Source organism: Glandiceps talaboti, chromosome 10, assembly GCF_964340395.1.
Source record: "Glandiceps talaboti chromosome 10, keGlaTala1.1, whole genome shotgun sequence".
NCBI classification, from domain to species: Eukaryota; Metazoa; Hemichordata; class Enteropneusta; family Spengelidae; genus Glandiceps; species Glandiceps talaboti.
Window position 1 is genome coordinate 12,579,998 of NC_135558.1, and position 17,935 is coordinate 12,597,932.

At 35.9% G+C, this 17,935-nt stretch overlaps 1 protein-coding gene across 1 annotated transcript in view; it reads left to right on the forward strand.

The window, feature by feature from the left end:
* LOC144440602 (uncharacterized) overlaps positions 1 to 17,935 on the forward strand; it is a 28,834-nt gene that overhangs the window by 1,330 nt on the left and 9,569 nt on the right. Inside the window, exons 2-15 of the mRNA XM_078129988.1 lie at positions 4,906 to 5,098; positions 5,661 to 5,837; positions 8,519 to 8,628; positions 9,090 to 9,218; positions 10,044 to 10,140; positions 10,646 to 10,767; positions 11,186 to 11,513; positions 12,335 to 12,540; positions 13,038 to 13,171; positions 14,075 to 14,295; positions 14,973 to 15,224; positions 15,975 to 16,109; positions 16,852 to 17,046; positions 17,422 to 17,589. Of these exons, the coding sequence (XP_077986114.1) occupies positions 4,906 to 5,098; positions 5,661 to 5,837; positions 8,519 to 8,628; positions 9,090 to 9,218; positions 10,044 to 10,140; positions 10,646 to 10,767; positions 11,186 to 11,513; positions 12,335 to 12,540; positions 13,038 to 13,171; positions 14,075 to 14,295; positions 14,973 to 15,224; positions 15,975 to 16,109; positions 16,852 to 17,046; positions 17,422 to 17,589 (2,467 nt within the window). The remainder of the gene's footprint in view (positions 1 to 4,905; positions 5,099 to 5,660; positions 5,838 to 8,518; positions 8,629 to 9,089; positions 9,219 to 10,043; positions 10,141 to 10,645; positions 10,768 to 11,185; positions 11,514 to 12,334; positions 12,541 to 13,037; positions 13,172 to 14,074; positions 14,296 to 14,972; positions 15,225 to 15,974; positions 16,110 to 16,851; positions 17,047 to 17,421; positions 17,590 to 17,935) is intronic.

Here is a 17,935-nt window from a genome sequence, read left to right on the forward strand (position 1 = left end):
AAGTATTTCCCAATAGCCTATTGTGCAATAATTTTTATTGTACCCCCACCCCTACACACACAGTCATGCATATTCTGACAGACAGGAAAGTAAATTGGAGTATACATAATTAATTTGTGAAAATTGTGATGGGTATTATCATCCCATGGAATAATTTCCAGGGTTTACAATGATGTTTTCAGACAGGTTGATGTAGAGGTGAATGTACCTGACTTGATTAAGCCAATGAGATTCTTACATGTCATATCTGACATAAACTTACACATATTTAACACCCTACTCAAGATCATCAACTGTTAGTTTGGTCAGCACTTAGCAGTCAAATCATCAATACTGATGATATTGAGTTGGTTGGGTGTATGTATAGAGTTTGGCGCCCCCTAGTGGTCAGGATAAGTTAGGTAAGATTTTATACAGACTGTACGTCTCAGATGTGACTTGTTTAGACTGTACAGTAACACAGGATGTGAAGGATTCCTAACACTGACAGTGGATTATGTATAATTTGTCACCTGGATGATAAAGGTACGGTAAAATAATTGATACATGATTATTCTAATTTTTTACAAATGAGGTATATACTGTACTTGTATATTGTATTGATCAGGGGTACCAATGACAGCTCTGCTGAGAAAGTGATAAGGGCATGTGCGTGTAGAATGTTTTTTGCTTCGCAAAGACAGAAAAACGTCAGTTAGAAATTTATATGAAATAGTTTTAGACGTAAATTTAATTTATCACAGTCTCAGTGAAGACCTCGTATGTAGTCTGTGAGACATATCATGTTGTGTCACATACCCTATCAGCTAGCACTCTACTAGAGAAAGAGCTGAATGACATGACACACCATACAGTTTACTGTTATGTGTTACCTTGATATTTATTGTAAAGTAATAATTTCATATTATACTGTAACCCCTCTTTTAGTGATTATGCTGTTACAACAAACAATTCTTATATGTGGTATTCCTCCTGCCAAACATCATAGCATTACAGCTATAGTTTCTACAGAAAAAACATGTAAATAGAGATATTGAACTACTTATAGTGAAGTGTGCTTTTACTACGAAGATATATTTATTAAATCACAAAGGCTTTTTGTGGCCACATGCTCACACTACCCTTAGGCTAAATATTAATGGAAACAGTGAAATTACCAGTTACAATGCACATGACTAGTATGTTTATGTAATATGTTTGTGTATATCTTAAAATACAGGGTATAGTAAATGGTATTATTACATTATGTACCAGAGATTACTTACACCGGTGCATGCACATTATAACTAGTGATATTTGCATGGCAGTGTAATACCGAAAATATTATTGCATACCTGCATGCAAATGATATGCAAATGAAGACATGATTGTCCGTTCTACCAAGAGCTTGTGATCGAATAGTGTTATTTTTTATGGAAATTTGTTGTTTCGGATAAACATCTGTAAAATAACAGAATCCTATGATGTTTGAGTGTCAGTGTAGGAGTGTACTCGAGGTTAATTGCAGTGTTTTCTGCTTCACTTCCAGTCACTACAGTACTTCCGCAGAAAACACTGCAAGCTCTTGTGCAAATACTCTGAGTATGCCACACTGACTTACTAGTCTTGTTTAAGCAGTACTTTCTTCAGGGAAATCAAATTAATAAGTTTTCAATTTTTTTAATGGACCTTTTTTTTTACATTTTTGTAATTTCTGATGGAATGTAAATTTTACATGGTTTCTCTAGTACTTCAATTTTTTTTTTTTTTTTAAACTTCGGGCAAAAATATGAAAAAACCAGTATTGAAACTAACATGTACATGTCAGTTCCTTTCATGTACATTACAGACACACTATTGTTGCTTATTGTACTTGTTGATGTTCTATCATAAAAAGATTTGTTCGAAAATATTAATTTTCAGTAAAATTTTAGATTTACGCATTTTCTGAAGTGTAAATACATTTCAATGTGACAGCTTTTTTCAGCGAAAATTAAACCAGTTAAAATTAGAATATTTAACACTAGTAATAACGATAAAAATGTGTCAACATTAGGAGGAATTCTTTGAAGGTGTTGACCCATCTTAAAGAGGTCATGAAACGCTAAGTCATCTTCAAACACACAGTACATGTTCAACTGGTTTCCTAAGCACATGTTCCACAGGTGGTGTATTCAGTGATAGAGGAATGACAACATGTCGGAACAAGTTTGTTGCTGTGATACAGTGTGTCGAAAAAAATGGTCAGATTTCACAATATTTTATCAGTATGGCAGCAAAAGTTTTATACATCTTTTGTGGATTGAAGATAAAATCTGACTTTCTCTTTCACTTCTGAAATATTTCATAATTGATATATGGGGTGGGGGAGTAATTTTGTTTATTGATTTTGTTTATGTGTGAATTGTTTCAATATTTGGCGATATCAGTAATGAGTTTGATAAACTTAAATATCAATGTAGAATTACATAGTCTCACTTCATTGATAACTATTCATAGTTTGATTCATGATTTTGAGGAGAGAACTGTTTATCAATTGAAGCTGTCACTTAGACATAGCCCCTCCCTTGACAAGTTACCATGCAACAATAGCTGAGTGAAGTATGCCAGTCTTAGCTGTAGAGCTACTAGCTATTGAGTTGTAGACGAATTGATACTTTGAAATAAGATACTATTTACTGCAATGTATCAATGTCCCGTACACTATCCCGGCCAACCCACGGGCCAGTTCAGGTAGGCAAGTTTTTATCATTTCCAATAGCAACGGATTCCTGTAGGGCTTAAGATATTTCCAGCACCTAGAGATATGTGATACTTGTAAGTTGTATGTGAGTTCTCAGTAGAGTTGTTAAACCGTTGCTGGTAAGTTTGTCGTTCATCTGTCTTCGTCCAAATTTTGACATGACCTCGAGGACTACGAGGAAGACATGAACTTGACTGTGTAAAAATCACAATTTGTTGAAGTCGTTGCAGGTAGATATGTTGAATTATGTAGCTGTATGTAGAATGTAGCAAGACTAGTATTGTAGTTATTTCATCTGGCATCTTGCCAAGCTTGGGTAGCCACTTGTTGAATTCTTATTCAGTTAGATAAGGTATTTGTATGTACATGTCTATCCACAACACATTCTCTATACTAGCACACTTTTTGTTCAACATTTTTTTCCAAATTTTTCTACAACTCAAAAATCCTGACTGTCAAGATGATAATGTTTTGTATTTTTTCACTTAGATGAGTTCTGACATGTTGTCCCGACATGAATTTTAATACAACCTTGATAACGCTACTACCCCTTTGCATGTTGTTATACATTCTATTGTAAGGTTGGGAAGCGTGTGTTTTAATTAAAAGAGGCTGTTTTTGCCCAAGGATTTTAATTTTCAAATTATTTCACAAAACTAAATGAAGTAACTGACAGTAGAGCAGTGAGTGGTATATATCTTTTGCTTTTGATTTAAATGACAATACTCATTGTTGCCAAGCTTTGGAGTCACCTAGTCAATTGTCTGACGTGACCTTTGTCTAGAAGTGCTTGACCAATACATTGATTATTATGTTCTATTTTCACTATTGTTGTTTTGGCATGTCAAGATGGAAAATACCAGTTGTTTGTTTGTTGGTTCAAAACAGATTTACTCTTAGCACTTCAGTATTTATGTTAAGCTGTTAAAATCTACCTGAGTTCCCCTGTGTGTCTTATTAGAGTTCCTCAGCAAAGTTTGCTACATTGTCTGTACAAGTTATGAGAATGTACACAAATTTTGCGAATTTGCCCTCATTGTTACCAGTGTTCCAAAACCTTACCAAAAATATGAGGATGATGCAAATGAACTGTGATAGTGTACCCCCTCCCCCTGTGTGCCCCCTCCCCCTGCCCTCATTTTAGAATAACGTCCCTTTAGTTGTAACTTTATCATATTTAGTATTGCTGTCTTGTAAAATTACTTTAATAGCTGTGTTTGTTGTATGTGTTGTCACTCAATGGTTGAGGTCTGTGTACAGCCTGCAAGTTTACTACAGATATTATATACATCAGTGTGCCCTCTGAGCCAATTTGACACACCACTGATTCGCACAATTTCTAATGACATATACCAAAATTTGGTGTTCCCCTATCTCTTAATTACTTATGTGGTGACTCTCAAGAAATTCCAGTTTTTTTCATTTTGACTCAAAACAACAAAATTTGGCTATCTTTAGAGGGCACACTGTTGGTATACATGTACGTGGATCTTATTGAGAAAAAAGTTACCCTTTGTTGATGAATTCATGGAAACCCATTCTAGCAAACCAGACCTTATTTTTAACCTTAGTCGTTGCTGTAAAAGCGACTGTAGTTTACTACGGCGCTGAGGAAACCTTATCGAAGAGATTCCTGATATGATGACGCCGATTAAAGTCTAGAGTATTGACTCAGTAAAAGAGAAAAACAGCCTAGAGACAGACATAAACAAACAAAATGGGTGTCAACTTTGTATTAAACATTAAACATTTGTATTGGTTCCAGGGGATACTATTTGAAAACATCCATTTCCTCGTTTCTGCACTCCTTTTTTACAATTCATAACATTCCAGTCATCAGAAAAAATATGGATAGTTTAGCCATGGAAGTACTACCCATAAGTTTAGCCATTAGGAGCACTGTTCAGAAGTTCAAGTTCATATGTAAATAAGGACCAGTAAAGAGACTGTATAATTAATCTAATGTCCATTCAGTAGCTTCTCACTGTTGTATCAACTTGTTGCAACAATAGTTTTAGTTTGTGTGTATTAGGAAAAACTGAAGCCTCGGTTTCCAGAGTTATAATTGAGGGCAGTAGCACACTTTGAATGAAGAACTAGGTGACCTAATGATACAGCAGATTTTAGTCAAATTGTACCACATGTACTTTTGCCAGCTATTCATTATTTGTGCTCATTTTCAGTTCTCGAAGACTTTACAGACAACCTGACGAGGAGTCCTCCAATTCCGAACAATATGCTACAGGTATATCTATGGACGATTTAATGTCAGACACTGCCAGTGAGGGCGCTATTGGAAAAATGAACGGCCACGGTAGACACGGAAGTATGATGAATGCATCATCCTATGGCAATATAAGACAAGGATTCTCATTGGTAAGAAGCTATGATGGACATCTGCAATAATTAATTCTCTAGTGGGAAAATTCATTATACCCACCCCCACCCCATCCTCTATGCCCCGCCCAATAATAAATGACGATAAATAAGAATGAATACCTTTCTGAAAAGGAAAGTTTATGAAATAATCAGTTATAGATATTAAAAACTCCCACAATCTGACAAATAACATTCCATCATGAGAAGTCAAATGGTCACTTCTTGTTACAGTAGTGAAACATACTCCCAGGAAATGATATGATGAATTTTCCAAAAACAAATTTTTCCAAAATTTCATTTTGAACACTTGAATTTATGCAACTTTTGATCTCTGAATAATGGAACTTCAAAATAAAGAGAGATCTTTGTATAATAATCCTCACACAAAGGTTTGGTAGTTGTGTGACAGTCCTAAACAAAATAATGATCCCATTTTAACAATTCCCATCACTCCACTGATAAGATAGTAGTAATTCAAGACATTGGATTCAAATATTCAGTTTCAGAGTCTACCGACATTGATTATAAATTTGCGTTTTTATTGACTTTATTTTCACAGCAACAAGGATCCAGAACATCGTCCTACACTTCAGTCAGTGGTAGTGAGTATGACGACGCTCTCAGGAAAAAACTACACATCCTCAGGGACGAAAATTCCAAACTTATCAGCCAAAATCATGAATTAATGAACCAACTTGAAAATGCAGAATGTGAAGTGATGTCCAAAGATAACCAGGTAAGTTATGGAATGAAATGTGCCAAGTGATTATTGCCTGGATATCTGTAACTTTGCACTATTTTTGTTAATTTTAGCCTGTTGATAAATACACAGACAGCAAAACTTTACAGGAAGTGACTCAATACTTCTTAAAACTGATGTACCTGTTAACTAATCATTAATGGTAATGTGTACCCTGGCTTGATGTCTGTATGTAAACAGTTATGAAAGTGGCACAGACCATTGTTGGTCAACAAGTGGTAAATTTGTAGTATGCTGGTAGGATTTGTCCACTAGATAAATCATAATTTAGTAAGTACAGCAACATAAAGGTGTTGAAAATAGTAACAAAAATTATGAAATTGTTCCACTTTAACTTAGCACTTGACTTTAAAAAGGAATGAAAGTGTCTCTGGAATAATCATAAATTCATTCAAGATGCTTTGAAGCCCAGGAAAAATACTCTTTTAAAAAAATTTTCTGCTGCCTTTTCTAAAAAGCGAGATGAAATCTAGTGTCGAGCAGTCAACATGACTCTGTTCTTCATATTTCACCACTTCACCCTTATTTAGTATATATAAACTTCCAGAAAGTCATGAAGCAAGGGATAAGGATACATCAAATTTTCACCAAGACTAAAATCTAGGCAATATTCGACTATTTTGACCCCTAATTCTCATTAAAACAATGAATGCTATATTGAAAGTACCATAATAAGAATTTTAAAGAATTCTGTCAGTTTCACGACTATTATATGAATAGAACATCGTTGCCAGTGTTTTGCCTGTTGTCATGGTAACCTTTGTAAATTTAACTACCAGTAACCCTGGTAACTGTAACTGTTCAAATTTTGGGAAGTCATTTTTTCTTGCAATAGTTGTAATACAGTGTATGTATGTTTTAGCAGATGGTGGAGGCATTGTTAGCATAGCTTACTGTTTGTAATTTCAATGCATACACATTTTATGAGACATGATATTGATACAATAATACAACCTAGACTTGAAAGTGTAGGGTGTAAAGTAGAGTATGAACAGATTATGGTTGACAGACAGCTTTATAGTTGACTGTTATATTGTAATGGCAGTATCAAGGTAGTTTATTGTTGTAGTGGTGTTTAGCTGCCATGACTGAGTACACAGACAACATGCTGTGACTTGCTGTCTGTTGTTTGAATAGTAGGTTTATGTACCTTTCGTGTGTTGATATCATGAATGGGTTGTAGGTTTCATCACATGCCCTCTACAGCAGTGCTCACAATCAATGGTTGTCTCACATCCACAGACTACTAGTTGTTGTCATGGGTTACCATAATTTACAGCTGATAGCCAAAATTGTAGAAGACAAGATGAACGTATTTGGATAACATACATATTTCCAGTGTGGTTCTCTGTTTTCAGTTCATGAATACATGTATTGGACTATTGGACTACATCCTTATGCTACAAATTTTGGAAAGTGGTAGTCCACTGGGACTACCAAAGAAATAAGTTAATTTCAAGCCTAGCCGAGACCCATTTCATGTGTTGATGTCATCATCTATGTGTACATTTCATGTGTTGATGTCATATATGTGTACATTTCATGTGTTGATGTCATCATCTATGTATGCATTTCATGTGTTGATGTCATCATATATGTGTACATTTCATGTGCTGATGTCATCATCTATGTATGCATTTCATGTGTTTATGTCATCATCTATGTATGCATTTCATGTGTTGATGTTATCATCTGTGTATGCATTTCATTTGTTGATGTCATCATGTATGTGTTCATTTCATGTGTTGATGTCATCATATATGTGTACATGTCATGTGTTGATGTCATCATGTGTGTGTACATTTCATGTGTTGATGTCATCATATGTGTGTACATTTCATGTGTTGATGTCATCATATATGTGTACATTTCATGTGTTGATGTCATCATGTATGTGTTCATTTCATGTGTTGATGTCATCAAATGTGTGTACATTTCATGTGTTGATGTCATCATATGTGTGTACATTTCATGTGCTGATGTCATCATGTATGTGTTCATTTCATGTGTTGATGTTATCATATATGTGTACATTGCATGTGTTGATGTCATCGTATATGTGTACATTTCATGTGTTGATGTCATCGTATATGTGTACATTGCATGTGTTGATGTCATCACATGTGTGTACATTTCATGTGTTGATGTCATCATATATGTGTACATTTCATGTGTTGATGTCATATGTGTGTACATTTCATGTGTTCATGTCATTGTATATGTGTACATTTCATGTGTTGATGTCATCATATATGTGTACATTTCATGTGTTGATGTCATGTATGTGTACATTTCATGTGCTGATGACATCACATATGTATGCATTTCATGTGTTTATGTCATCATCTATGTATGCATTTCATGTGTGCTGATGTCATATATATAACAACACATGAAATGCACATAATATGCATTTCATGTGTTGATTTCATATGTGTGCATTTCATGTGTTGATGTCATCTATGTATGCATTTCATGTGTTGATGTTATCATCTGTGTATGCATTTCATGTGTGCTGATGTCATCATGTATGTGTTCATTTCATGTGTTGATGTCATCATATATGTGTACATGTCATGTGTTGATGTCATATGTGTGTGTGAATTTCATCTTGCCCCTGGCTGTTATTTACTGTATGTTATTATTTGACATTGCAGGTCAAAATGCTGTCCCTTGAACTTGAAACTTACAAACAAAATCAACCAAATTTAGAGGATAGACTAATGAGTTTTGAGTCTGAAATACAGGCACAGGACAAAGCCTTGAGGTAAGCATAGGGATCTCATGACTTGGTTTTTATAAATAGCAAAACTTAGGAATCAGTTTAGCTGGACCCTCCCCCCCCCCCACCCCCTGCCCCAGTAAGTGACTATCACCACCACATCTATCCTCCTCCACCCCAGAGTTCCTATAAAGTGGAACTATTGTATGTGTGCATTCCATATACTTTTGCTAGTTTTGATTTTTTAAAGGGTGAACAGAAAATTATTTCAAGAGTAATTTGTTAATTCGAGCTTAGGTACTTCCAATGTTTACACTATTAGAATTGCACAACAGAGGAACTGCTATCACTCATTTGTGTAGTCTACCACATTGAAGTGAAGAACAATAGATTTAGTTTGCACCTATCCTAGTAGACGTCACAGTAAGGCTGGATTACCAGAGTTGTATATTCTTCTCTATTGATAATGTTTATTTATACTTTGTCCCAATATTTATTGATGACAGGAATGCAGAAAACAGACTAGATGAATGTCAGAGAGATCTGTCGGAAAAAGAGAAATATTTAAAAAAGACAAGAGAAGAACTAAGGATATCCAAGACTGAATTACTAGATGCAGTACAACAACAAAAGAGGTAAGTTGTACCTCTGAATAGAGAGAAAAATTATGTCATGTTTTATTTGTGTGTTTTTACTTTCAATAAATGAGTTCAGTATGAGTGTATAAGACATGGGAATTTTGAATTTGAATTAGGATATGGTATTAGACTCTCTCACAGTCCTTGGAGCTTTGTATTACTAAAATTTTAAAGCTAAACAAGTTATTTTGTATGTACTGACATCATCTAAATAACCGTACACAAATATCCTTGTACTATGCACCCTCATCGACCACATAGAGATAACATTCGTTGACGTGTGACTGTGACGCTCCGTGTTTTCGGGTTGCGCACAGTATAAGGATGTTCGAGTACAGTTATGTAGATGATATCGGTACATACAAAATAGCTTGTTTAGCTTTAATTTTAGTAATGCGAATCTCCGAGGACTGCGAGAGAGTCTAGATATGGTATTTGCAAGTTTAAAGGCCAGGGATTCATTCCTAGGTTCTTATAATCGTGATAATCTTATCAGTGATGTCGTAAGTATTACATAGGATCATTCCTTTGTTCAGGACCAACTTTTCTACATCTCTGCCAGACAACTGTATTTCACTGCTAAATTTCATCTTAATCTGACATGGGCCTCTAAAAGTTTCAGTCATGGCATATACAGTGCATGATCTGAGGTCAGTATAGATTTCTCCATTGATAATGACTTATTAGCATAATATTTGCATATTATTAACATATGCAGATAATTTACATATATTAATTCTACCTGCCCTCAGATTGTGCACTGGGTGATGGAATACAAACTACTGATAATCTCATTGTTTGATATTTTTTGTACAATTCTAGGGCTGAAAATCAAAGAGACGAAGCCTTACAGAATTTAGAAGAATTAAATGATCAGTTATCTGAGTATAGAACTAAAACTAAAGACAAGATGAGAAAGGTGAGTAGATCAAATATATGCATCACTGTATTGAAAGTATGGTCAAGAGATATAACAATTTTCCCCAAAATTTTTTTTGCAACTTTTGATCCGTTATTGCTCAAGTTTGGAATGACTTCACTAGTTGCAGATTTTCTCAGACAATATCTAAGAGGCTTTTACAATGACATGTACAATCAGATGATTATACCACCACCTAGAGTTCAGTTGTAGCCTAGTATTAAAACTGTCAATCTGAAGGTGAGTGTTGCTGACTCTGACAGACATCTGTGGTAAGCCAGGCCAAAGGTCAAAGGTGACAGTTGCGACTTTGGGTCAAAGGACATATAAAACATCGTATTGATTACCTGTGGATTTTCACTTGCCGTTAATATGTCTGTTTTGTGGTATAATTTGTAGTTTATTAATAAGCAGAATGCTTGAAATTCCATAACTGTAACCTTTGTACATGTGAAAGTGATGCCATGGTATTTTACTGTGCTCTGTTCGTTGCTCTCTGTTTTAGCTCCAAAATAATGAGGAACATCTAAGAGACAGTCTGTTACATACAGACAAAGAACGTGAGGAACTCCTTGACAAAGCAGCAACGTTAGAAGCTGAATTAGAAGCTATGCGTATGGAAGCAAAGTAAGCTAAATGTTCTTGGTCCCTGTTCATCATGAGTCAGTCTCCTCTGTCTGAAGTAGATGACTTAACAATTCTTGTACTTTATGCTGGTCATCCTACATCATGACAACTCATGTCTATGTCTCTGATTCTGTGGTACTTGAAATATGAGTCAAAATGTTCTAAATCGCCATTTTTCCCCAATTTTGCGTGAATTATGCTTGAAGAGGTATAATTATACTATTCCCCAATACTTTTCCTCATTCAACGGGAAAATACTTGTGACCTAAGGGGCCTTGTCACTATGAGTTGCTAGAATCGTAGTGACAAGGCCCCTTAGGTCACAAGTATTTTCCATGGCTGGAGGAAGAAAAATATCGGGGGAAAAATATCTAATTACTTGTTTTGTAATTGAAAACTTTGACTGTTCTCATTTCAGGAGACTACAAGAAGAACGTTCCTTTGAACACCTTGGGAGGTCAGACAGTGAAACAATGAACATGGAATTACGAACCCAAGTATCACGACAGTCGCATAAAATAACTGAACTGGAGATTGAAGTCGATAAGAAGACACGGGAAGTGAGTCGGCTAAGTCGTCAGTTAGAAACCAAAGCCAGGGAGTGCGTGGAGTTACAAGACATGTCTAGACGGCAGACAGACAGACTAACACAGTGTCAGAGAGAAATTGAACACAGTCATTTAGAGTTGAGGAATTTAGAATCCATTGCTCAGAGAGTGCAAGATAAGGCATTAGCCACATCAATGGTAAGCTTATAATGTTGGGGTTTTTGTTTTGTTTTGTGTTTTTGGACGGGAGAGAACAAACATCTAAATTAAAACTGAAAATGCTAAAGTTGCAAGGAACTACACATATAATGGATCATATATGCATGACTGGCAATTACAGGATTGTGCTTGTGTAGAAGGGCTGTTGTCATCAGATCACAGTGTATGTTTCAGAACTTTGGATAGCAAATGATGAATTTACTATTGCATATGTGGTAGTTTCTTTCTCATAGTGCATATACAACTGTAGAGGGGGCTGTTTTCATCCGTGACAGATTGATTGGCATGGTCATTTCTGTCTACTCTCTTTGTGTCAGAAAAACTGCCTTTTACATGTGTGGTTGTAAGTGACCCAGTAACAAGTGGTACTGGAGAGAGGAGTGTTTGCAGTTACAGTGGTGGGCCGTCATTGAAATTACAAGAACACAATAGACAGCAATTACCAGCATCAATATTTCAAGTACCATAAATTTCATGTCTAAAAATCACAATAGCCTAAATGTCTACATTCCAAAGCCTTCCATCAATGAATTTGTAAGAAAACTTGCTGGTAGTTTTTGGTCTTGATATTTAGCTGTCTGCCACCCCTTCAACTCTAGAGGGGCTGTTTTAATCTGTTACAGATTGATTGGCATGGGTATTTATGCCTTCTTTCATGGTGTCAGAAAAAGTGGTTTGATAAAAGACAAAATCATAGATGCAGTAGTACTAGTAGTGAAAATTTACCTCTTTTCTGTAAATTAGATCCCCTACTCATACTCATACATTTTTTTTTCTCGTCATATGTGTTTACATTTTAGGGGTCTGATAGTGGTCTGAGTACAACAAGTACAGTGAAACATACTGAATTTACACCAACACATTCTAGTAGTCCATCTAGAAGTCCAACACGAAGTACAACACCACACACTGACTTACTGAACTCAAGTCAAGTCTTCAGTGAAGACGGCGATCCAAACTTATCAATGAACAGTAACAGTGGTAGAGCTATTATCGCTGAACTCAAGTAAGTGACACTAGAGGGCGCTCATCTCATTTCAGTAACCATGGTAGTCTCAGTTACCCAGAGTCTCAACGCTGGAAGCTCTGCTATTGCTATGAGACACCCAGATGAGATTCTGGGGCACCTGCGCCAAATCTCTTTCTGAGAGCAGTGCATTTTTGGGAATATTTCACGTCCAACATTGCATGCTGAAAAACAGTTCCTTCGCAACATACATCATAGTTCTTAAAAAAAAGCCTTGTAACCCCATTCTTCATGACTTGGAAGAAATGTACTGCATGACTTCTGGTGGGATCGACTGAGGATTACATTTTGCCACGCTCTCGTCTGGATGGTCTCATAGTAGAGCCCCCAGTGGTCAGAGTCTGGGTAACTGAGACTAACAGTGGTAGAGCTATCAAAGCTGAACTCAAGTAAGGGACACTGAAGAATTTGGAAAATAGAAAAGTACATTTTTTTCGGTACTATATATTATTTCATTTCATTTTCTGTCATTCTAGAATGAAACTAGCAATGAAGGAAGCTGAGATACAACGATTGCAGTCTCAGAAACTGAAGGAATTGTCATCTGGAGAAAGTCAGATGGATGGACTGAGAAGTGAATTAATGGCTGTGGTGGAGAAGAGTAAAATGGGTAAGTCTATCACCCTAGGGGAACTGATCAAAATCAGACCCCATAAGTTTTCCATTCTTGATAAACAGGGTCAAAATGGGCCACCTAAGTCATTCTAAATGGATAGACAAACTACCAGAACAAAAGTAGCCCCTTCAAGTTTTCCATTCTAGATAGGGTCAAAGTTGGCCACCTAAGTCATTCTAAATGGATAGACAGAAACTATGAGAACAAAAGCAAACCATTCCATTCTAGATAGATGAGGTCAAAGTGGGCTACCTAATCTACCATTCTGGATGGATAGACAAAAACTACTCTCGTAGGTGTACCGATGTTGATGGACAGAAATTCATTGAAATCGGACTCTAGATGTGTCTGGCAATTATTGTAGAATTAGAAACTAAGTGAGATTCTAATTTGTTTGCTAGATTTCAACTTTTTCTCCAAGTCTATATCATTTTGTAAGGCTCTATATCTTTAACTTCATAACTCACACAATCTAGATCAAAACATAGTCAATAATGTTTTACTGGGAACCGCTCAATTCGCCTGAATGGCTTAAACACCTGTCAAGTAATCATGTACTCTAGCTTGATGTCCATTTGTAAACAGTATTAAATGAGTGGTTTGGATCTTATGATTATTTTGTCAACAAATTGTAGCTTTGTAGAATTATGATAGGATATTATCACTAGGTCATCATACATGCTTCAAAAAGGGTCATGATCCAAAGGAGTGGGGAAAAAATAAGAGCAAACAGTATGAAAAAATAGTTGAAGTTATAGCTACTAGCACTGAAAATTCACCAAAAAACCTTTAGAATTTACTGAATCAGTACATGTATTCAATACCAGGTACCTCCCTACAAATCTTGAACCAATTTATTCCTGTAATTTTCTTTTCCTTTTTTTGTCTTCAATAAAGGTGACAGAAAGTCTCATGAATTGGAGGAAATAATTAACAGACTTGAAGACGAAAGAGGAAAACGGGCTGCTGAAGTTCTTGAACTTGAAGAGAAAGCGAACGAGAAAGATTTGTTGAGCTCATCATTGGAGTCTCGTCTTAATCAATGCAATAACCATATTAGTGAATTACAAAAAGAAGTCAATGAAAAGTGTGATGACCTTGCCAAGCTAGACAGAGAGGTAGGAGTTAAACAAGAGTTAAATTTAGTACACCTCTGACAATGTTTACATGATATCAGTAAAAACTTGAGATTTTGACTCCGTGAGTTGAAGTTGTTATGTATAGTTACCTTTAAACGATTTGCTATTCTTAATCTGATAAAAATCCAAGCAAGAAGGTGGCTTGATTCATGTTATTTATAGTTCACATCTACTACTTATTGTTTGCAACCTTGTTGGTAAATATACATCAGGCAATGACTTCCAACCAGCCACTTATATCTTGTTCTGAGTTCCTTGTGCTATTAAAAGGGAACACTACTCCAGGAAATAAGGGTATATCCATTAACTGTGAGTTCTGGACAGTCATTTAATGATTTTACATCACATAGATTTAATATGACTACCAAGAAACACCAACTTGAAACACTTTTTCACCTCTATCATTCTTTCAGTGGTGCACTTTCGTGTTATGGATCTTAATATAGCAGACATGAATATTTATTAGATTTACACTGAATATTCATGACTCCTTAGTGCTTATTTCCTTCAGGTAAATAGTCATGAATATGTATCGTGCATCTAATAAATATTCATGTCTGGTAAGACCCATGAGCCAACCATTCCCCTTTGAAATAGTTAGAAAATCTAGACTGTGTGTATGGCTCTGAGATTGTGAAAATGTGATAACGTTACAGGTTAGAAAGAGAAACGGACAGATTTCTAACTTAGAGCGACAACTGGATGAGAAGGTGTCAGCGTATGCAGCCAACGTGACAAGGATGAACGAACTAGAAGCAGCTCTGAAAGAGAAGACACTAGAACTTGGACTGGTCAAAGGTCAGATGGATGACAGGTCAGAAGAATTCCAACAAACGACGTCGTTGGTGGAGAAAATTAAAGAATTACATGCTGAACAGTGCAAAGAATTGGAGCAACAGATTGAGATGGTGAGTTGATTTGCCATGGTTGTATAATACATGTAGACCCATTGCTAGTTCGAAGATTTCAATATGCAATATGTATCTCTCTCCATACAACATCATTTATTGTGTATGCACAGGGAAGTGTGTGTACGCACTACTCAGGAGGATGGTTGTCACTTGACCATACCCTTGGTTTACCAGTAACATCCCTCTCTGTCACTAATAGTGTTTAGTCTTTGTTCTATAAAATCACTCACAATTAAGAGGTCAACATGTTTTTTCATCATTTCGTGATGAAAGTGTTATTTCAAAAATAAAGACAAAAGAAGCCTAAACATAACTACATAAGTGATATTGCCTCATGCAGTGCATCTTGGAACTGGAAGTCGACCATTTCCAACAGCTGTCACAAAGAAATCTGCATGTGATTTTGTCTGTCATGAACCGACAGAAACTCAGAAACAAAATAACAAAAGATGATGTGTGAATATATATATAGCAATATTCACAGCAAATATCTATACTACAACTCCTTCTAATCAGTTTGTTGTGTGTGAAATTTCTTTCAAAATCTCATCTCATAAAAAGGTATTCTGTGTCAAAAATTTTGGAGGATGAGAGTGCCCTGAGATAGTCCCCAAAATTAGCAACCATAATTCTCTACATTTGGCAGAAAATGTCTCTCAAAGTTGCACATTAACTTTACTATACTCTACAACCTTGTGCAACTAAGATATCTCTACGTCAATAACATGAACATGTTTTTCTTAATAGCTTCAACGTCGTTGTGAGGAGAAAAATACCCAGTTACAAGAGATGGAGAGTTCCATGGCAACACTACAGAGTGAGCTAGCTATGAAATCTACAAGAACAGAGCATCTAGAAAAAGCACTACAAGACTGTAGACAGGTTAGTCACATGTTATTACAGTGGTGAGATTAGTTTTGACAAATAAAAATCAGACATAAACTATAACTGTTATTGTTACATGTTGGCATTACAGTCAATGGATTGTGATGGTTACACCCACAGTAGGGTGGCATCTCTGACAGCTCATAACATGTATTAAGATCTACAACTTTCTGGGTGTAACAGCCATGAATTGAAAGGTTCAGTCGATGGGTAAAACCAGTTTTCTTCATACATAGACTTCCAGTGTACATTTTGATTGACTGCAGTGTGTACACCACAATCTCAATTACAGTTTGCTTATATCCACACCACAAAAGGCACAACTATCACCCTTGTACATGTATGTAAACAAGTACATGCCATAATGCCACAATAATAGTTTTAGCTAGTGGTTATCTTAGCTTGTCAAAACTATGTATAATTATGTACCTTACTGAACCAGGTCACATCCATGTTAGCGGCCTGGACGCTTTCAGCGTAACCTTTTCTTAGAGTGGGGTGAGCTCTCACCCCAACACCTTTCCCTTGCAATGGTTGAAACTTATGTCTATAGTGAACTAACATTTATAGGTGGGAGTGCATTGCTGCTTTGGTGAGCACTGTCTGTATGTGGACTAGTAGATTCTCTACCAAAAGCTGCTTGCTAAAACAAAAGTACTTGGCTCTTGCTTGAGTGAGGGCGCTAACACAGTTCATTTGGTATATCATAACACCAAGCTGCTATGTATTTCTTGTACAGGAACTGAGTGGCAAGATGCAAGAACAAGACCAAGCGTGGCATATTTTACAACAAAAAGCTAACGAAGGAAGTACTAAGGTAGCACAGCTAGAGTCTGCACTTGTAGTGTGTAAAGAAGAACTTAAACTGTATATCGACCAACTTGAGGAGTCTAGGGATAGACATGAAAGACAGGTGGAGAAGAAAAATGAAGAGGTTAGTGGTCATAATACAACTGCTGACATCAGACCGTGGACAAACAGAACCTGTTACAAACAGGGAAAGTAAACAAACGAATTTGATTAATAACACTTGGCTCAGTATGTTGGAATAGCAGAGACTTGTATTACTAGTATTAGAGATACTATTAGTATTATTTATCATTTGCTTTATTTAATCTCGATAAATTGTTGAGCCATAGGCTCTTCTTACACAATGTCAGATACTGATAACAATGAAGGTAAGTGGAAATAGTAAGTTAACCATGATACAAAAATTTATAATTATGATAAAAAGTTACAGGTGCTCAAATTTTGATATGAGCTTCATCTTACTGGTATTTCACTGTCAGTAATCTCTGTTTTTTACCAGGTGAGAAAGCTTGATAAACTGTTGAAGCAATCTCGGCACGATCTGAACGAGAGAGAAAACCAGATTTTGGAATTACAGCAAACATTACATGAAAGACAACAAATGTTACAACAAAGTACCGGTAGAATTGGGGAGTTAGAAGACAGTCAGATGCATCTTGAACAACAGGTTAGTACCTATATGCCTCAATATACTCCCTGGCAATGGTGGCAAGTTGTGTTAAAAAATAACTTAAAAAAACCACTCAGAACATTACAAAAAACTAATGAAAATTTTGAGATATGAGTTGCGATTTTTTGAAAGAGAGATATATTACTCACTGGAGGTGGTTCTCACCTGACCGTACCCTTGGTTCACCTGTAACATCACTGTCTGTCATTGATGGCGTTTAGTCTTTGTTCTATAAAATCACTTATAATCAAAGAGGTCAACATGTCTTTCCATCATTTCATGATGAATATTTTATTGTAAATGTAATAAAGACAAAACAAGCCTAAATGTAACAACATAAATG